Here is a 21,541-nt window from a genome sequence, read left to right on the forward strand (position 1 = left end):
CGTTTACCTTAATTGAAGTACTGTAATGTTTGGCTCTTTTGTATCCTACTTGATGTTTTTGGCACTATCAGACTTACTATTGGGCTTACAACCTCAAAGTCAGGAAGTAAAAAAAACAGTTGAAGCCTCCGCGGCGCTCAAGTCGAATATTGGAAAACGGCCTGAGATTCGGCAGGTGAGCGAATCCTGTAATTAAAGTACGTGGTTGAAGGCACAATACCTACTGTTGCGTGTCATATCAGTGCCATGCTGGCAAATAGGAAGTGGAGCCGGAGGCTGAACTTGGGGCGAAGTATTTTCTGTTCGTCACATTTCGACATAAAAGGTATTCCAAGATAAGCTCAAAATGCATGACGGAGGGGGAGCGACGAACCCTGTCAAGATCTTTGCCAACATTTTTATTTCTTTCGTCGGAGCCGGCGGATTGGGCCTTCCGTTCGCGTTCAAAACGGTAAGCTGTGTGAAGTGTGCTTGACCAGTTGTGATATGGCTGTCAAACTAGAACTCAGAAGCTCACTCACTGCATGCATTGGTATTTTCAAATTCGAAAAAAAAATTGGAAAGAGTTTCACTAACGAACAACACTGTTTTTTAAAAATAACAGCCATCAGAAAGTCATGAAAGTGATAACATGTCATAAAAAGTGGAATTTAGCTAAGAAAGCGTGTGAGGTTGCCTACACCTTTTTCAGACAAGTAGGCTAGGCTTAGGCCTGAAATAGGCTAGGTTTGTGCACATGGGCATCAAGTGTTGTCTGTATATTGTAATATTTCCAAAGATTTGGGCATTCCTTATTTTTGGGGCACTTCTACACTGTTGTTTCACCAAGCGTTTCAGTTTCTTACGACACCTATGACCACAACTGGCAGACTTGCCATAACAAGGCCAGGAGGTGTGTCTGACGTCATCTCTAGACTCTGACATTAGTAAAATTACCTTTGCGGTATATGTAGCCTCAGCAGCTGGGAAAGCCTCCCCATTATAGGCTTTAATTAGGCTTTGTCCGTTGGTTATACAACTGAAAATGGAGTGTGAAAAATTGAGCCTGTTCAGGTGTCTTCTCTTAGGGTATGGGGAACACTTTGTTAGACATGTTAGAACAAACTGACTATTGGCCTGCATGTATGTAGTTAGGGTAACCATAACACTACTTCCTAATTGCATTGATGATTGCACAATTACATGTATAAGGTTTCAATTTCCATTGCGATAGCTCAGTTGGTATGCATGCTGCTCTGCAATAGAGTACCAACGTGAATACGTCACGCGCACAATTAGTGTAAAAGGCATTAGCGCGAGAACCAACGCATGAACCAACACGTGCGCCTACTCCATTTGTTTGCACTACACAGTCTGGTTCACACTGACGTCACCCTTCGGTACTCTATCCCAGTGTGCCAGGATTGAGTCCGCTGGAAATGTAATTTTTTTCTCCCCATTTTTTTCCTTCCCTTTCTTTTCTGTATTTTCTCAGTCAGATCGCATGTTTAATTTCTATACATGTTTTTTTTGCTTTTTTGGTAGATTTATTCCTCTGTAGGATTTTTAAAGAGAAATGAAGTCCTAAATTAGTGACCTGGTGACTGCATGTATGTGGTTACATTTAAACTTATTACAGATGTTGGATGTGATGGTTTGATCATGCAAAACGTGCTTGATCTCTTCATTCATCAACCATGTTGCAGATTTAGTCATGATGCTGCCATCAGCCAGGAGAGTTTTCTTCTATACTCGCAGTTTCAGAAGATTGTTTCAAAAAAGGGTTCGGTACAGTTTGAGATTTCATACAGGATCGACTGATAACGATGGCATGATCATGCTTGTAGACCGATCGTGCCCTGCACGTGTATACACATATTTTTGCGTAATTGCCAAAAAGAAGTGTGGGAAGAGAAAAGATGCAGATACCAAGCCTTTTTCATTCTAATAGTGCTGTGCAGCCACAGTTATCCCTAAAACTAATGGGGCCTGTTGTGCACTCTATTTCTCTCACTTTTGGAGTCAGAGATCATGATGAACCCATAGCTCTAGGGCCACTTTGCAGCTACATGTATTGAGTATTGTGCAAATCACTGAAGTAGTATTTGTGATAAGGTCTGTCTACTCTCAGGGGTAACAAGAGAGGGCATGTTTTACATGCAAACAATGGTCCTAGGACTGTACATGTATGCTTATGCTCATTTGACTCACGGCTTACTGAGTATGTGCAACCAATTCATGTTGGAATGCATGGTCTTGCATGCATGGCATCACGTGTACACCAAGCGCATGATGAAGCCTAGTTATAAAAACTTCACACCAGTCTATTGTTCCTTTGCCCTATTTACATAGAAGCAGGGCCTAATAAAAGTAATTAATGATTGCCTAATTTGGTATCTTGATGCCCAAGGATGGATCCAGAACCAATTTTTTGGAGGGAGGCAAACAGTTTGGAATTTTGTTTATTTCTGTAACCTTTGATGGCCTTTTGGAAAATTGAGGCTACAGTTTGGTGATTTTAAACACTTTGGCAGGAGGGCAAAGGAAATAAATTTTAAAAAGTCACTTTTTCCTTATTTTGGGGGGCCCGGCCCCTGTTTTACCCCCTCCCCCCAGTTCCATCCCGTACTGATGCCATATTTTCACAAGTCACAGTAACCTCACTGATTGTATAGAAATAAATACTTGGTTCCAAATTTTTTTGACACAATTGATACCCAAGAATGTTGGGCAGTTGTTTCATGCTTTAGTCTGGTTTTTGTGTTACATATATTTACAGTGTTAAATTTGAGACTAACACCAAATTAGAAATGACTCATTGTTTAAAACATTATCAAATTATTTTTCAAAAAAATTTATTATTTTCAACAATTCGTTTCCTTATGCCACATTTTGTCTTTGTAGGCTGGAATTTTGGAAGGGGTCTTAATTCTTGGATTTGTGTCTGTTGTAAGGTGAGTATTCAAAAACCAAAAGAGTAAGAACTCTCCGTGCACTTTTGCCAGGAACGTTTCTGAATCCTGCAGAATTCATTGTGCCACCAGATAGTGGCATGTTCTTTAAATAAAACTCAGACATCAGTATCATCAATGGTATTGTTAAGAGTAATAACATTATCTTTCCGAGATGTGCCCTGTGATCTAACATTCAGTTTTGCAGATAAAACAATTGGTTTTAATGGTCCAGTTTTGTTCAGCCAATTTTTAAGAGTGAGTTGTGAGCACTGCACACAATAAAATGTACTCGTGAATTTTGGTGGATCCAGAGAGATGATCATATTGCTTTAATGGCAAGTATTATATGGCATCAGCCACTGGCATATATGTCAATTTGTCATGTCAATGGCATTTCCATCTTGTCTTTTCAGCTGGTGTAAATTTTTCAGCAGTCTGCTCTCTTTATGCCACGGTTGCGTTTTTCCTACAAGTGGTTGCTGAAACCATGGCTAGCTATCATTGCAAAGTCAAAAGAATGATTCACAAAGGGTTAAAAATCTCATGCAGCCATTGAAACTCAAGATAATAATACAGGTTTTACTAAATATGAAATAAAGATTGAACCCTCTTTCAAATCAATGGGACATATGTACATTTTGAAAAGAAAGAGGTAAAACAAAAAAACCAAAGAGTATTTTTTTTGGCAAACTTTGGCTGCCCATACAAATTATAGGCAAACGAGAGTGGTCTAAAATGGTCTTAACAGAGTATAAACACTTAGCTGCATACTGAATCAGTGTACAAAAGTGAAAAAAAATCCAACCCACCTTCTTACTCTATTTTTTAGATACCTTGCTATGGGAAGAACTTTTTCAGAGTGGGACGTGTAACAAAAAAATTTTCATTTAAATTTTTACAAATAATTGTTTTATCAGTGTCAAGGCCATGCTCATGCTTATCGACTGCAAGTACAAGTTGGAAGAGAGGCTAGATGTCCGCAGGAAATTCAAAATTGTCAGTAAGGTGAAAGGGGAGGACGTGGAGGAGGAGTTACTGAAAGGGGTAGAGACATCGGAGGCGTCGGCGCAGAATGGAGAGGCAAGCGGCCAGCGGAGGAAGGGTTCAGACGAATCTGCTGTAAGTGGAAATGGGGCTGTGTCCACAACGACTGGTTGTGGCTGGCAGCTGCACGGGCCTCTATGGGAAGTGGTTGCAGCCGCTAGCAAGTGGCTCTCCATAAGCGCATACTGCGATGCAATTAGGAAACCCCTTATTATCCAGGTTATTTTTCTCAATTTTGGCTGAATAATATTCCTGTATTCCTTGGCTTTTTGCTTGATCACAGATTGATGATTTTTAACTTTCAAACTCTCTTTTAACTCTTTTTTTACTGAAAAAATAAGTTATTCAGAGTGCCTTTCTTGTTCAAAAACATAACTTGTTATTAATCATAAAAAAGGGATATGTCATTTTTATCCAAGCAACCACTCTTCTCTTTTTTTTGGATGGAAATGTTATTAATGTCTTTCAAGTCCCTTTATAGTCAGTATATTGGAGTCTGTATTCTATCTTTTTGTCTGTTTTTCTGTCCACAGAGTCCAAAGAATGAGATAGATTACAGTGATGTTGGTGAGTTTTCAAGATTACATTAAACCTAAATAATGATATTTTCATTTTTTGTCTGTGGTTGTGCTTTTTCCATTTGTACAATGTAGTTCAGATTGAAAACAGGGACTGTACATATGTACTGTACATAACGTGCCAATGTTATTCCTACATGTTTTAAATGTTTTTGTAGACAGTCTAGTTCGGAGTTTATGAAACTTTCTTTGGGGAATGGAAAATTCAAAACTGGTTGTATTTAATCTTATTCACTAAATAATTGTAGAGATATGGTATGTTTGAATACATATAATGCATGGCACACAGTGAATTCAAACCAGAATGGTTTTATAACATGTTTTCTACAGTACATGTGCATTCATTACATGTATATTGATCACCTAGTATCAATTCGGTAGCTGAATATTCAATGAAAATTTAATCTCTAAGGATGATCATTTCGGCTAAAATTATTCCAGAACTGGTGTTGAATTAATAATTGCTTGCACAGAGTTGGAGTGTTTAATTTATCAATGTGGCAAACTGTTCCATAAGGCTTTTATCAAACTGAAGAGGTGTGGTGTGTAATACGGTGTGCATAAACACACTACATACGTGTATCTGCATAACAATATACCAGAATTTTGATAAACAAGAACTGAAAGATATGAACAGCATGCACACGCTCCAGTCATACATGTAATTAGATGCACCAATAGGACTTTGTGATGGTAAAAAAAACAGGGACGATTTTAATTGCACAATTTCACAGAAAATTCAAGTTGGCATCTTTGTCCATAAATTGTGTGTTGTATCAAATGCATAGTCAATTTCTAATCTTTGCATGGCTATTCTAAACCAGTGTCAAGGTTGTTAACATGTTAATGCCAATGAAATGTCTCTCTTCATGTGGTAAACAGTAACGGCATAAAATACACGTAGGTAAACTGCTTCATATATTTGGTCTCATTGGGTCGTTTCCGTTTGCCTGGGAAAATTCTTTGGCTCAGTGAGGTACACATACAGCACAGACTGCTACTGTAAATGGCATTAACAGCACTATGGCTTCACCATCAGTTTTTCCGGCATCAAGGACATCATGTTATAAAGAAATAGACTTCAAAGGGGGTGATTGTTCTGGTATTATTTGATGGAGTTGGTGTTTGCACAAATGTAGCTTTAGTCGCTGCTTTTTCTTTTTTTTTTTGGCTTGCCCATTTTAGTGGTGTGAATTCATGAGTGGTACAGGGACTACATATGCATAAGGAACAATAATAACATAAAACTTGGTACCTGGATACTTGTAGAATGAACCCAACCCTGAAACTTAAGAGAAAAAAATGAGAGCAGCACTGTCTGTAATAAGCAAGAAATCCTGAATTACCAAACAATCTCTGAAATCAGAACACCAATACATTTTTATCCTGTGGTAAACAAGTCTTTCTTTTTTTTTCTTTTTTTGATCATGTCATTGTGGCAAAAGAACATATGTCTGATGCTGCACCATAGGTCACAGATTAAGAATTGTGAGCAAATTTGAAATCTGTCTTTGAATTTCATTTAACATAGTTTTTATTTTAAGATTTCCCCCCAAAAGCCTTTCAAAACCACTTTTCATCATGTGAGTTGTTACGAATATCTGGTTCCCTGGCTTGAAATATATTTTCAGTTTTGAACCACGGTACTTGGGTACTTTGTTGTAAGTCGCTCTCCAAACATGGCAGACTCTCTCAAGAAAGAGACAATATCTGCATTAACTTAAAAAGTGCTTGACAGAGCCAAGTCTTATGACAAGCATGATTCATAATGTGTCATACCGTACCTCTAAAAGGTTGAAGATCAGTCCTTCCTGTTATTTTCCCTCGTAACTTTTCAGTGCAGTGTCTTGAAAAATAAAGTGACAGCATTGATAATCTCTCTGTGTCTCTTTTCTACATTTCAATTAGGTTTTTATGCACTTGGAAGTAAAGGCAAAGTTATCGTTGACATCTCTATTGTGGTGTCTCAAGTTGGTGAGTGAAGCTACAATACGACGTGTACTCTAAATCAAGCATAATTTGGCCATATGAAACATGGGCAACCAGCCCAAATGTAATGGAATGACTTTGTAGTGTATGGTTTTTACATAGTTTTAGCTACCCATCTTTTGTCTGCAACAGCTACAACATTTATTGAGGGAAAAAAAGGGAATTTCATTATTTGAATAATTATTTATTTTAAATTTGATTTGATTCTCATTAATTTTGGTTAGTGTCATTTTGGATAGCAAAATAATTCTTCTTGTACTTGATCACATTGTAAACTGAGATTCAGTGTCGTGTATTCACCCTGGGGCAGATTCATGTTGCTGATGAGTGCAGAAACTCTTTCTTAGCAAAATAGGTTACCAGCTGAAAGGTCATGCAGTGCAGCTCGTAATTGGTTCACCATTTATAGTTGCCAAGCATTATTTTCTTCTTAGGAGCTGTATGAACTTTAACACATCTCAGACCAGATGTAAATAATATTTCTTCTAGATTACTTACTCTTGTGTCGTTCTTTGTTTGACCGTTGGGGAGGTTTTTCCTGTGCCTACCTGATCTTTATCTCCAGCAACTTGGTCACGTTTGTCCCGGGCCTCAGCAAAAATGGCTGGATCGGCTTGATGATGGCCCCTCTGACCCTGCTGTGCTTGTTAAGACACCTCAACAGATTAGCAATCTTCAGGTGGGCAGCCTTAGGCATGCTATTGTCTGTTAAACTTTGTTTTTGTGTAAATGATTGCTGTGCAGATTCCCGTGGCAAAAATAATCATACATGCGTCACACAACTAGCATGCTATTTGGGCTGAAAAAGGCTGCTAGGTGTGAAGTAATGTTTGTGCTTACAATTCAACAAAATTTGATTTTACATTTGAGGAAGTTAGATCAAGAAGTAACTTGTATATAATGCACACTATTCAGTGATGATTAAAGTAAAGTATTCTGGCATATCAAGGTTTCTGGACTAATAAAGGAAGTTTTACTTGACAGTTTGGATTATTTTCACAAACTATTTTTAGGTGCAGTAGCATGGTACTAACCCTCTAATACCTTGTAGTTTGGTCCTTTTGCCTTGCTCCAGCTTGTTTGCAGACTTTGCCAACATGTTTGCATATTCCGTTGTCTTCTGGTTTGACTTTGAGCATGTGCAGAACGTCCGGTGAGTAAAAGCATTTTAAAATCTATGTTTGGCCTCACATGTCTTTCTTGCTTCACCATGTTTATGCTCTACTGGAATCGTAATGGACCTTCCCAACTGGTCACTTTGTATTTCTCTGCCTTGCCAAATTTTCTCTTCTCTACAGTATACACCCAAAGCAGATGTCTCTCGTTGGGTTTCCATTTTTTCTTGGAATCGCATTCTACTGCTACGAGGTACTTTTTTAGTTTTGCATTCTTCGGTTACATCATGTTGCAAGATTTTTTTTTTTAATTATCTTTGCCATGTAAATGTTATTCTTGTCAGCTAATGACTGAAGGACAGTCCGGATGTCCATCAACTGAACGACCCAAAGGATGTCATTTTGATAGAGCTGCTCAGGGGACAATAGCGTTTAGGCAAATTTACGCGTTCATTTAAAAAAAAAAGCTGGGAACCAAGACATGGGCCTCACCCAAGCAGCAACCAATAATTGTAAATGAACAGTGGATATTTCATTTGTGAAGCTGTACGCACTGTATAGGAATAATCTATTCTGGATTCACAAGATTTCATTTGATGTAAAGCCAAGGCCAGAATCTCCATTTTTTTAATCCTAGACAGCTGTGATGAATCGATTCAAGGGATTACATGCATGAATGTTTATGCATGGAAAAGTCATATTTAATATTGTGTTTGTTTGCAGGGGGCTGGCATGATCTTGGCATTAGAGTCCTCGGTTTTAGCATCAAAGAGGCCTAAGTTCAGAAAGTAAGTTAGTTTCCTGGTAATGAAACCAAGCATGCCTCCAAAGTACGAAAGCCTGTAAACATTAAAGCTTGTGTAAAGAAGAGAATGGAGAAGCGTTCCATATGCATTGTAGAAGTGGGAGGAAATCCTCGGGTAGGTTGTCCAGGGACTAACCACAGAATCAGGTAGGGACTGCCAAAAGCCTGACCCAGGCTACAGACGCCAACCTGACTTCCACTTTTTGCATGGTTTGGGGGATGAGTGAATGTTCTGCATTGATAATCATTCATTCGCTGTATTGAACATGGTGGCCCAAGGTTGACAATGAGGAGAATTTCAGGCAGTCTGAACAGCTCAGGTGATCCAGATTTTCCTTTGGTTTTGTTACTGCCATTTTTTTATAACAACCATCAACTCATATAGCAACTGTTTCTAAGACAGTGAGCATGCTAATTTTACCAATTTTCCTTTTTATATCTCCAGAATCTTTATATTTGCCCTGGTTGTCGTTACTACGCTGTATATAAGTTTTGGTGTGTGTGGATACCTGGTAAGACATCTGTAGATATGTATACTCATAAATGCCTATCGCGTCATTGTGCATTGTGTGTAGAAAGTTAGCAGGTTAAGAACTTCACTCAATGTTGCATAGAGACTCTCAGAGGCTGATTTTTGTCTAGTGGCTGTACTATGAAAACAGCTGCAACATTCCATCTCTGTGTTGAGTTGATTAGAAAAGTGATATGTTTTACTTATCTCACTTTGCTTGGTAAAATTCGTCATCAAACTTCAGCACGCAGCAGTATTCTGGTTCCACCAACCTTCAACATAATTGGAACATTCTCCTAATCAAGCACTGTGATTAAACCCTGTTGATTTTCACTTCATACTGTCTTATTTTATCGTCTTTTTTTTTCTTCCCTAGTCTTTTGGACCTGAAACAGAAAGCATCATCACGTTAAACCTTCCCGAAGGTAAGTTCATCCTCAGCACACAGAGTTGTAGGGAGAAAAATTATCTTGTGAAAACACGACAAAGAGGAAAAAAGGACTGGGTATGAAAACCATTGTTCAATTTTGGAATGTGTATCAACTTTTCAGAATCGCAAAGTATTTGTCAAATTTTCTAAGAGTTTGTATGGGTTACAATGTTCATGGGTAACAGAAAGTAACATATCTATCACACATGTACATTGTACTTTTTCATTTAAATTTCCATTGCATGAAAGAGAACAGGAAAAGGTCAAACTGATCATCTGATGCAGTTTTATGCCAGAGTTTGCCTTAAGCATCCGTGACAACTTCACAGACAAATCCAGTGGATTAAATATAATGCCCTGTTTTTATCCCCCCAAACCCCAGGAATTATTCCAGAGCTTGTCAAAAGCTGTCTGTGTTTCTCACTGTTCTTCACGTATCCCGTCATGATGTTTCCCGTCGTGGTCATCATGGAAAATAGATTACTTCAGGGCACGTACAAATCCACATCCACTGGGGTAAGTTTGGACTTAAAAGTGCAACATTTTGTATCAGAAATAAAAAAATCAGACGTAGGAGGAAATACAGTGGTCGAAATGTCAGAGCAGAGCTTACCTTGATTTAATAAAGAATTAAAATTGAACAGAAAAATAGTGCTATTTGTGTAAAGAATCTCTTCCACTCGATAACTTGTGGGCATGTAACGACTGGCACTGATACAGCTGCTTCAGATTTTGTGTAACAATTCAAGGATTTTTAAGTAAGGATTTGTCCTTCGTCTTTGTTATAAATACTCTATGCTTAGCTCTTTATGAGAGCTCGTTAGAAAAGAAAGGCTTTGAAAAGTCAGGACCAAAACCGCAGTAGATGTTTTCAGTTGCCTTCGTAGGGAGCCCCTCATGTGTTAAATTACAGCTTGTATTTATGAATAGTACCACAGCAACACGGACTACAATTTGTTTTTCTGCAGTGGAAGGTTGCATATTTTACATGGGTGTTCCATGCACTGTCAACTCACTGTGGACCCATGAAGTGAAGCATAGAGTAGTTTTGATGCACCTCGAAATGCAGTGTGTGTTGTAGTTGAGAACAGACACAAGACCAGACACAAGTAACAGGACAAAGGAGTGTTTTTTTTTTAATTGAGGTTCATTTGAACAGTTTGTGACTGAAATCTGACTGGAGGTCTTGTGTTCACTTTGTGGTGGTTTTTATGGGGTCCTTGTGATGGTCTTAAAGGGTCTTGACATCAACACTGACAAGGAGACGAGTTGTCCGCAGACTTTATACACGCAATACTTCAGGTTATGGTTGGACGACTATCCATGATACATCAGTTCATGATGCAACCTACGAAGTAAAGGACTAATTGGCATGAGCAATAAGTGAAGTAAAGAAAATATTTATGCGGTCGGTGTGTCGAGCCATACTTGTACCTGCTTCAGTCACCAGCCAATGAGAGTTCAAATGGGTAATTCCAGAAATTAGGATCCATTTTGTGTGTGTGTCCCTGTCACATCTGACGTGATTTTGTAAGTTCAGAACACATTATCTAATTTTTAAGAGTGATGAATTAATGTAAATTACCTGCCAAACAAAAGATAATAGTTTGAAATCATTTCCGGTGGTTTCCATGTCAAATAACAAAGGTCAGATGTAAAAGGGGACACAAAAAAGTCACACTTTTGGACCCGTAATTTCTGGAATTACCCAAATTCTCAAGTTAGATACATATACATGTACCATTAAATGCTAATTCAACTTCAATAGAGTGGGCATCAGATTGTTATATGAGCTAGTTTTGTTTTTTAAGCAAAATCCATACAAGTGCACTTCAGAAATCACAGACTGATTTAGAAGCAGCAAAAACCACTTTCCGTTCCCTGCAGAACGTTCTCCGCTCAGGGATGGTGTTGTTGACGGGCATTGTGGTGATCCTGATACCCAACATTGCAACGCTGATGGCGCTAGTGGGAGCCACCTGCTGCACTCTGCTGGCATTCATCCTACCGGGGATATTCCACATGAGGATATTTCAAGAGTGAGTCGCATCTTTAATGCCAGGTTTAGATTCTGTGACTAGGGGGCTCCGTCTGTCTCAAATGGATCCAGTCGCGTAACTTGGGTGAAATTTTGAGGGGGCACCTGGGGGTGAGCATATACTTCAGAAGGGCACGAAAGCAAGTTAACTGTGACTTGTATAGGCTGTGCACATTTTGAAATTACAAATGGCGGGGGGGGGAAGACTAGGAAGAGCACTGACTTTTGCTACAGGGATGGGGCACACACTCCTATACCCCCATAGGTATGCTATTAATTGAACCTGTTCAGTAAGACCTTTTCAATGTGGGTATAATTCACGAACAGAATATGCAATAGGTCGTACGTACTCTGCTCGGATCAGATGACAGTGCACATGTTTTAACTAGTTAACAACTGGCTGAACTGATGTCTGGCAGATGTGCAGTTTGCCCATGACTGTTTGTCTGGCTGCCCCTCGGAAAGATTTGTTGAAGAAGCTGTAGACCAGCACGTTGAAGAAGCTGTTTGCAGTGGCCAGCCAGGTGTTGAGCCAGTTGGGAGAAGTGGCATGCATTTTGCCTTCTGAGATAAATTGCATTGGTTTGAAGGGAAGAAATTTAATCAACGTATTTTAGGATGAGGAAGAAATAAAGTTAATTGATCACCAGGGCACAGAAGTGCTCCCTAGTGTTGTTTAAAAGAACTGATATAAATGATGACAATGCTAGTCGCGCGACTCCTGTGTAGACAAATTGGTGCAACAACACAAGAATGTAAGTTATTTTGGTTTAATTTGTAGGTCGTTGACGAGAGGACAGTGGGTGTTTGATGTCTTTCTGATAGTCATGGGAATCATTGCGTAAGTGTAATATTCTGGCCATTTTTCTTTCAGTGCTGCACAGATTTAATTTTTATGCATTTTAAACAATCTTAAGGGGAAGAGAGAGTCATCTCTAGTGACTGGAAGCTATTAAGTGATTGTGAAAAGAACATATCGCCGATTTTTGAATGATACTGTGCAAGTGATTCTAGAACCTTCAAAACATTTTACATTCCATATACATGAACACGATTTTAAAGTAAATGTGTCGGTCATTTTGGAAAGTGTAGGATCTTTTGTTCTCTGTAATATCCCCCTTCCTAGAACTTTTGGTCCAACCCCTCCTTTAATTTACACTTGAATGGACATTGAACACGTCTGTAATAGAAATATTTTGAATGGAAATCCGTGCATACTTTTTTTTTCCCCACAGGGCATGTTTTGGCACTTGGGATGCTCTGAAGCGGCTGTTTCCAGGTTTGGTGCCAGAAAGCCTCATTTTCCTCACTACCTCAGAATCCCCAGCAACTACAGATGATCTGCAAGCCCTCAATGCCCTGATGAATGGAACAGGAGAGACATAGCACAGGCAGGCAACACGATGCTGTGGAAATAGAAATCGGTAAACAAGCTACATGCGCTCACACAATCAGAAATATTCCAGGCTGCAAGAGAGTTCAACACTGCCCAGGCGCTTTGTAGAGTATAGGACTTATTGTCTGCTTTTTTAACCACTTCCTGCCGGGGCAGTTATCAATGTTGACGATGCTGGGCCGGGATATTTATCATTTTTTTCTGTTTTTGAAATTCTTTAAAAATTCCTATCTTCCTTTACTGGACACTTACAAACATGTGAAGGACTGTCTGGTGTCCACTCTAGCCTGACAGACAAAATTTATTGACGCCTGAGTATTTCAGCCAGGCCTGCAACCTTGTAAAAAGAGCCCACAATGTGCGGTGTTGTATAACTTTCTTTTGTTCACGAACCTGGCTCAGTGCACTGCTGACCTCTTTTCAAAAGGGTCCAGATTAGCATGCAGCGGTGCTGTGTGGCTCATCGCTGCGGTGGTGGAGCGCTTTTGTCCCCGTTGGTAATCCGCTCGCTCTAAACACCCCAAAACGTGGTATACTGTTTCAAAACAAGGCTGGATTATCTCCACTTTTGAGAGTGAAAAAATGTCGGTAATGCCCAGCAGCCTGGTCTTTTGTTCCGAGTATGGTCTTTTGTTACAAAGCCGTGTTCCCTTTGTCCGATTTCAGAGACCCTGGCCACGCATATAAAGCATATGTGTCCGGATCCGGAATCCCCGGCAGGGAGTGGTTAAACAGCCAAGAGAACCTGTCATATAATTTTACCATCCAACTCTTTCTAGGGTTAACTGTATAGATCTGCCTACATGTGTTACAGGCTTCTGTATGGAAAGTTAAAATCCTTATTTGGAGGGAGAGGATACATGTACATCAGCCTCAAAATGCTAACCTTCTGGAGAAGTGCCAAAATCGTTTCTTTTTTCTTTCAATGTTTTAATAGTAAATAACATTTTCGGAATTGAAGATTTATTTGATTTTACTCTGGAGGTTCCAGGAGTATCAGCTGCTTGTAATTTATCTTATGTCATTCTTAATCATGTGCTACCTAACTCTAAAATTCAGCTTCCAGTCCATGTTATTTATTTCTGCTGGCCATTTATGCTTTGTTTTGGTAAGAATCAATACGGGCGATTCACAATACAGTGTGGCACCAAGAGTTTGCTACAGACAGTTCACTTTTCAAGTTTACGGTCGACACGCTGCTGCGATTGAAGGCACTTTGGTACGTAACTTGAGGATATGTGATTAATCGAGTTGTTCCCTGCATCACACAGAACCATCATTTTGACTACCTAACTCCCATTTGCAATAGGCACTTCAAAATTCTCAACCAAGATAAACATTCAGAAAAATTGGAAGTTTCCCGTGCACAGCACAGTAGTAGCAAATTAAGACTTTGTCGACTATTTATCCCATAATGCACTTCAAAAAGACCTCTGCTTGACAGCCTCTTGGTGGTACCCTGCATTGGGAATCTGAAGTATTTCTCTTTTTTTTTTAATTTGCAAAACTGTTTTAAGCACTAAATTTGAAACTAAATTTGAAGGGTTCAGAATGTATTTGTGCTATGGGGAAATTTGAAAACATTCCATTATTATTTTGGATTAGTTTAGAACAATTCTGGTTTTCCCCTTTCCCGTCCTGTTTTTGTTGATTTAAGTATATGTATTAATGGTATTTTTCTTCCTGTCATGCAAGTCCATCGATACTTGGACATGGATACAATGTCACTTTGGAAAGGGAATCTGTTGTGCTTTAAAAGTTTTTTGTTTTGGAGAGAATGGAACAGGCTAAATACTCTTTAAAAATCCAGTCAGGCAATTTGAGATTACCCGTCATTTTCTGAGAAATAATGGTGATTGCAACATGTAATGCAGTGTCCGTTTCTGTGTATGGAGTGTGTCCAGTAATGCTGTAACGGCTTGGATGTTACGCACATTCCAATGACAATATGCTTTGCTATGTACAGTGTGTATTGTGAAGGCAAAAGACATTTTGAAAATAACTCCTGTAAACAGAATTGTACTTAGTGGTAAAGTTCTGTTGCTTTGCTCTGCTGTATGCCATGGATGCAATGAAGTCTAATGCAGTACGGTACAAATCCATATTCAAGCAATACAATAACAATTCTTAATGGCAGGTGTGTTCAAATGGTCTCGCACCGTAGTTGTGGGGACATACACTTGATATTTCACCTACTTTGTGGGGACCAAAACGTTGTGGCGACTCAGAAATGCCCCCACAACTCTGTTCAAATTTCCCTAATAAAAGAACTTGTCCCCTGAATGCGATGAATGCCTACCCGCAGATACATGTATGTACGGTGCAGTTAAGGAAAACTGATGGGTCCTGCAAGTTTTCGGTTGTGTCCATCACAAGTCGTATCGCACCGGTAGATAAACAAAAGGTCACGTTACTGGTTACTCTGGTTACAAGCAGCTACTTACGAAATTAATGCAGACATTAAGTTGAATAGCTTGTAACGTCACTTGGAACTGAATTCCAAGGGCTTTCCAACCAATCAGGCCTGCCTATGTGTACATGCATACTGTATATGCAGATGGCCAGAGCATGTTCACACATCCCTTGGGACAAAGTGGTTAATGGAGCCAATCAACTATTATGAGCAGGCCTATTTATCTTTAAACAAAGTCAGCAATTAGCACGGATAACTATTTTTCTATTGTATATTTGCTTGGTTCTAGTACATGTAATATCTAGACCAAGACTTTTTTCCTGGACTGTCCAACAGTAATCCAAGACAACCAAGACCAAGTTTTGAAAATTCAAGAGCTAGATATTGACATGGAACAACAAACAGAACTTGTCAAATACAAACCAGGCAGGTGATTCGGGTACCGTACGTACAACATATATTCAGGAGGTCCTTTTGTAATGGCAGAAGAATTTTGCCCAACCGTTGTAAATACTAACCGGGCCTTGGCAGTATCCCCAAACTGAGAACGGTTACAAATCTTTTGCAGTTGCTACAGGCCAGCATGAGCTTACATGTGAGAGGACCGTGCTCTCACAAAGAGGACCATGTTTGCACAAAAAGTACACATTTGGTGCCCAAAGTGTAACAAGCATATGATGAAGTCCAAATGATAGACCCAGCAAGTTAATGGTGTATACTTGGAAATGGATGCTGGGCTACTAGAAAGTGCAATCAGTAACTGACAAGTGGACCAGTAGCTGCAACTCATTTTATGATACAATTCTATGTCTTGTACCGTGTCATTTTCCATTCTGGCATTGATCATTTAACATGAATGATTGTGATCATCGGGATGATTGATGCATTGGAATCATTTCCTGTGGAAATGACTTTTCATCCCCCGGGGAGGGGGAGAAAGATCTGTAATGTCAGATTTTTATGCTTTAAATTCCCTTTACGTGATTCATAGTATCCCTGTACATTATTTGTAAAGCAGATATTTTGACTTATTTATTAGTCAATCCTTATTCATTACTTTTGTTTGTAAAAAATAAACTTTAGTTTTCTTTTTCTACATAATCACTCTGTGTGAGTTTTTTCCTTTAAATCAATATGCTGTCACCTGATTAACCCTAACACTCCTCAATCCTTCACTTGTTGGAGGATTGAGGAGTGTTGGGGTTAATTATGTAAAGTTCATGAATAAAGTTCTTAAATGAATAATAAGTAAGATTTGAAACTTTGAAACAATCTGCATGGTGGAGGCTGTACTAAAAGAGAAGGTTTTTCTCGCAGAACATGTGAAATCAATCTCTTAAAAAAAAATGAAAGATGGAACAAAAATAGTAACGTACAGAAAAAAAGACGAAATAGTACACTTCAGTTCATTTATTTACATTACAAACTCAACAGAAATGTACAGTACAAGAACTGAGCAAAAAGAAAGAACAAAAAATAAGGTTTGCCGTAAATTATTCAGCTGTGATAAAAGTACATGACGAAAACATATTGGGACCAAAAAAACCAAAATACATTCTTTTGTGTAAACCAATAAATGAAGTATTTTAATAACCATTTTAGATTAATTTTGCTCCCCGTATTGCAGAGTCATTTCAAAGGTTAGGGGGAGATCTGTTTAGAGCGGGCTTTAATAAAGTGACAACCTGTTTTCTGATTGTCAAAAATCCAGAAAGCCTGAAATAGACTAGTATTTGACAAAAAAAAGCATTCACATGCTTCCACGAATAAAAAACAACATATCCTCTCGCATGCCTCCAACGGATTGAAACTTGGAGATGTGACTACACAGTATGTATGCAAACACATGACACAAGGGGAAAAAGCTGAGATATTTTTAAAAATAGGAAAGCAAAGATTGGAACTCATTCCAACTGCTCACTGGTAAATATGGCCGTTTCACAATAGTGCACCACCAAGAGTTTGCAATACGTTGGCCTATCATAACGCGCGAAATTTGTCGACCCTTTCCAAACGCGCATTGGGTCGACAAATTTTGCGCACTGTGATTGGCCAACGCGTTGCAAACTCTTGGTGGCGCACTATTGTGAAACGGCTGTATTGGTATATTGCCAGTACAGGTGGTTGGCAGAGCAACCAATAATTTTAGGTTGAGGGTACAGTTTTCTCCACTGAATCTACTTACAACATCTCTATTCCAAGCCGTTGTCACTGATGCATTAAGTGTCACAGTGTCAGCTCTCAGAGAACTTGGAAGCGAAGATCTTGGCTATCCGTCTGGCCTCCTCTGCAGTGGGCAGCTTGTAGGCTGGCTTTGAGGGCAGCCTTGGGGCCTGCGACCTTGCTGACGGGTGACGGGATGCTAGTCGCCGAGTCAGCTCTCTGGCTGCATTTGTCGGTTGTGACGTTGGCTCCTGAAAATGGATAGCAGTTGCCCCATGGGCCAATTATCAAACAGAAAGCAAATAACCTTGCATCACATTGATCACATTTTTGAAATCCCTTTTCACTCCAAGGCTCCAGCTCAGAACAGTTTTAAATAAGAAGAATGATCCTTTGTTATTTTGGAGGAAGAGAGAAACAACTCGCCTCGTCGTCTTCAATCTGTCTTGGCTGGGCTCGTGGCAAGATACTGGTGACATTGTGGAGCGCCCTCATTGATGCCTCTAAATCTCGCGGTGGAAGGAAGAAATTTGGAAGTTGGGCTGGAGGTAATTTGGCACTGAACAACTCTGGTCAAGAAAAATTAGGCTTGACAAGTTTGTATTGAACAACCAACTTTTGCCTATGGCAAAGACACAGCCGCGACCTATGCCCTATTCCAGATCTGTACATAATTAGTAGCTCAAAAGGCTACTTTTTCACATTATACACTTCATCATGAGACTAAAAAATACCAAGTATATATGTATTTTGCCATGCCAAAATTGTATACGGCAAAGACTTCAGCATTAATTATATACTTGTAGAAACAAATTCTCACCCACATTTCACCTTTTGCCTTAACACCACATTTTCCCTTCAGTCAGTATTTTATACATCCTTAATGTTTTGTGGCAAATCGGAAAAGGATACGACGAGTGGTTGGCACTGCCTGGTTGTGCTCTGCCTGTTTCTGCTCCGGTCTGCTGTTTGGAATCGATGGTGATTGCCACCGAGTCGTCGTCGCTGTCGTCAGGACTGCCAACACCTCCAATGTCTTCTGTTCCTTCTCCCCTCCTCTGGATTGACCTGTCCTGTTGGGACACAACCACTTCCTTTGAACACTTGTCAGTGTTGCGGTCTAAGTTCAAAGACGCTTTGACTCTTTGGTGGATGTCACTTTTTCCGCCCATCATTTGATCCCTGTCAGTGTCTGCAGCGATCCTTTGGTTTGAAGGCTCTCGTTGTCTGCTGGCATATTGAGCTCCATCAACGTCTTCTGAAAACTCTGGCCGGGGTCTCATCCCTACCAAGTTGCCTTGGCCAAAATTTGAGTCCACTCCATCAGATGCATCTTGGCTTTTCGAGATGCCCTTGCTAGATGCAACTGGACTCCCTTCTTGGTTATCAGAATCGGCAAAGTCTCCGTCGGTCATCCTTTCACCATCATTATCTGCAACCGCCTCCAGGGCGACATTCACCATTTCCTCTCTGTTGTCATCCTCTCCAAAGTCAGGTTTGGCAATTTCATGCATTGAATCCCCTGTCCTTCCATCAACAGCCCCTATTCTTCCATTCGACTCTGTGGATACTTTATCAGCATCAATAGCAGTTCTGAACTGGCTAGATGAACCTTGTCCTAGGTCAAGCTTCTGTTTTTCTCCTACAAAGTCCACATCGGGGGTTTGACCTAGCTTGTAATCATTTCCATCAAATTGGTGTCTTACTAACATTTCAGGGCTGGTCTCATCATGTTCCGCTTTGTCGCCAGACAGCCTTTGTGTGTCCAGTTCACTTCCTCGCTGATTCTGCGTTCCCCTTGAGTAGACTGCATAAGGCCTGACGCCGTTACTAAAATTTGCAGAGGAGACATCATTCAAGGGCCTGGGCACGATGACATCTCCATCTGGTTCGCTACCTTCATCTTCTCTGTCCTCCTGAAATTGCACACTGTCTTCCCAGTCGCTCTCGGGCACTGGTGATGTGGCATCTTCCGTTTCAAGGTAACGATTTTGCCTGCCGGCTCCCTGTCCATCCACATCACCGGAGATGTACTCTGCATCCTCTTGTCGTAGATCAGCCCTGACTTTCTCTAAGATGTCGTCATCACTAGTCCTTCTGTGACTGGATTCGTCAGGCAGCCCCAAAGGATCGATGGTGGGATACTGCACTTGGTCTCTGGAGTTCTCATCCCTGCCGCGGTCACCGAGTGAGCTCTCCATGGGAATGTGAGGACTTTTCACCGGCTCAACGGAAGGTGTGTTTTCATGGGGAGTAGGTCTGTCCTGGGGTGGATTAGAGGCCAATTTCTGCTGCAATCTCTGGTACACACTGTCCAGCTCTTCCAGATTTTTTCTGTAGTGGAGAATTGACATCGAAAATGGGTTACTGACATTAACTGATCGAGACATACTCTAAAGAGAAACCCGAGGGGCATGCTATTTCAGTACTAATCAATCCTGATTCAGCAGTTCCCAACAGCCACAGATGGCCATACAGAGACCAAGTTTAGATTGCTACCTAAGGCTGCTGTTTAGCAACTGATATTCATTCCTCAGACCATGAGCAAAAATTGAGGTAAAGTGCCTCCAAAAGCTAGCACAGAGTTTTTCCAGACAAGTCTTTCTTTCACTAGTGCCACTTTGAAATAGAATCTGTCAAGTTTTTATTAAGTTTTTAGTAATTCATGATTAGAAAAAAAGAAATAGTGAGAAGATAGAAAAGAAGTGAGAAGCAGCATTTCGTGGGTTTTCAGTCTTTTTTTCACGCAGTGGTAAGGCATGATCTAACTTTGTCAATGTATACCTGAGGTTTCCCATTAGAAATGAGTTGGAGACAGCTGTAGGTACATGTGATGGGCCCACATCAACAGAGATGGTTGGTGCCGTATTTACTCCTCTCTGGCTGTCCCTCCCCTGCTCAAAAGTGGTGGGGTCCTGTTGCCGTGACCGCAGCCTATGATGGAGGTCAGCATGGAACTTGCGAACATTCTGGAGGTGCTCTTGGTAGTGGCTGGACGGCGGTTGGGTTGACTTCGGAGGGGACTGTCTGGCAGAATGGCTGGCTTGGTGGTGACCTGGAAGTGTTGTGAGTGGAACGTGGGGGAAACCTTGCGCGAAGATGGCCGACGTATTAGGGCTCGTCTGTCCAAATCAAAACAAGCAAATGCAATTTAGATTTCTCATCCTTAAACGTAAAGACATGTATTTGAGCCATACTGACCCTGCATCAATGGGAATGCAGCCTAGTGGTTGGCATGTCAGGGTTCTGAATCAAACTGCTGCTCATTAGCTGTGGCCTTTGGCATGTCATGTCACTTCCACTTTACCTTCTCCACCCGGGAGTATAAATTGGTACTGTGTATCAACCTGCAATGGACTGGCATCTGCTCCAGGGAGAATAGAAATATTCTTCCTTTTCTGACCCTGCGCCGGTGGTCAAAAGGCTAATCACATACTGCTTAGTCTCTGACTCCTACTGAAAGACCACGATGGTCTGGCTAACCTGCCGCTTGGGCGAGCGTTTGAGAGGCGACACGCTCTCCCTGGGCGTGATGGACACCTTGATCTGTCCCTGGCAGTGGCCACTGAAGTCCAGGATGTTGTACCAGCCATTGAGGCTGCGGAAGCCGGCCAGGAGTGGGGCCAGGTCCACCGAGGCAAAGCCCAGCATCCGATCGCTGTTCATGTCAGGCTCGGAGGATGTCTGGTGCCACACCTTAAAGATGAAACTCTGCAACAGGGAGAGGAAAAGTATACCAAGAGAAACGTAGGAATTCCATGCTTATGAGATGTCAATCAAGCACACATTTTTGAGGTTTCCAACACTGCATCAGCACAGTATCTCCAAGCATGAAGTTCCTTCAAGCATGAATTTTAATGGTAATTCAAATTCATCAAGCAGAAAGATTTTGAACCCCATACCTGGCGATCAAGGACCTCAGCACTGATCCTGACATCCTGTTCGAATCCCCACACAGGCTGGGCAGTATCACGCACAGTGGCTGTGCAAATAGGGGGTCCCTCAGCTGATTGGAATGTCACGTAACAACTGGGCAGACCAGCCTCCAGTCTGTCAACAGAAATGAAGTGTCAGAATTCTTCACTGCATTTTATTTAAAAAAAAAAAAGGAATTCAACAAAATCTT

The 21,541-nt window shown here is 40.6% G+C and overlaps 2 protein-coding genes across 3 annotated transcripts in view; one reads left to right on the forward strand and one right to left on the reverse strand.

Annotated features, from left to right (window-relative positions):
- The first annotated feature begins 194 nt into the window (after positions 1-194).
- On the forward strand, positions 195-16,244 carry LOC147799961 (uncharacterized). The gene is made up of 15 exons (XM_087132972.1): positions 195-451; positions 2,884-2,933; positions 3,851-4,052; positions 4,511-4,544; positions 6,464-6,529; positions 7,076-7,223; positions 7,620-7,697; positions 7,843-7,912; positions 8,383-8,447; positions 8,910-8,976; positions 9,352-9,400; positions 9,788-9,921; positions 11,293-11,444; positions 12,225-12,284; positions 12,679-16,244. Exons 1-15 carry the CDS (start codon positions 347-349, stop codon positions 12,827-12,829), a joined length of 1,431 nt encoding a protein of 476 aa, XP_086989098.1. The 5' UTR covers positions 195-346; the 3' UTR covers positions 12,830-16,244.
- A 403-nt stretch (positions 16,245-16,647) lies between these two features.
- Positions 16,648-21,541, reverse strand: part of LOC147799962 (C2 domain-containing protein 3-like) — a 39,921-nt gene continuing 35,027 nt past the window's right edge. The window contains exons 40-45 of one of the 2 annotated variants that reach the window (XM_087132971.1): positions 21,318-21,465; positions 20,899-21,126; positions 20,200-20,537; positions 18,331-19,749; positions 17,842-17,974; positions 16,648-17,666 (exon numbers count right to left, since the gene is read on the reverse strand). In XM_087132971.1, the coding sequence (XP_086989097.1) occupies positions 17,487-17,666; positions 17,842-17,974; positions 18,331-19,749; positions 20,200-20,537; positions 20,899-21,126; positions 21,318-21,465 (2,446 nt within the window). In that variant the 3' untranslated portion in view covers positions 16,648-17,486. Of the gene's footprint in view, positions 17,667-17,841; positions 17,975-18,327; positions 19,750-20,199; positions 20,538-20,898; positions 21,127-21,317; positions 21,466-21,541 lie in introns of both variants that reach the window. The other variant, XM_087132970.1, reaches the window with a different exon arrangement.

This window comes from Acanthaster planci, linkage group LG02, assembly GCF_054643075.1.
Source record: "Acanthaster planci isolate LZ-2023a linkage group LG02, COTS_SCS, whole genome shotgun sequence".
Taxonomy (NCBI): Eukaryota; Metazoa; Echinodermata; class Asteroidea; order Valvatida; family Acanthasteridae; genus Acanthaster; species Acanthaster planci.

Excerpts from the sequence above, each read along its gene's own strand:
- LOC147799961 (XM_087132972.1), top strand. The coding sequence starts at position 347 with ATGCATGACGGAGGGGGAGCGACGAACCCTGTCAAGATCTTTGCCAAC. Across the intron at positions 6,530-7,075 it reads TATTGTGGTGTCTCAAGTTG|GTTTTTCCTGTGCCTACCTG; the intron begins GTGAGTGAAGCT and ends ACCGTTGGGGAG. Across the intron at positions 7,224-7,619 it reads AACAGATTAGCAATCTTCAG|CTTGTTTGCAGACTTTGCCA; the intron begins GTGGGCAGCCTT and ends GCCTTGCTCCAG.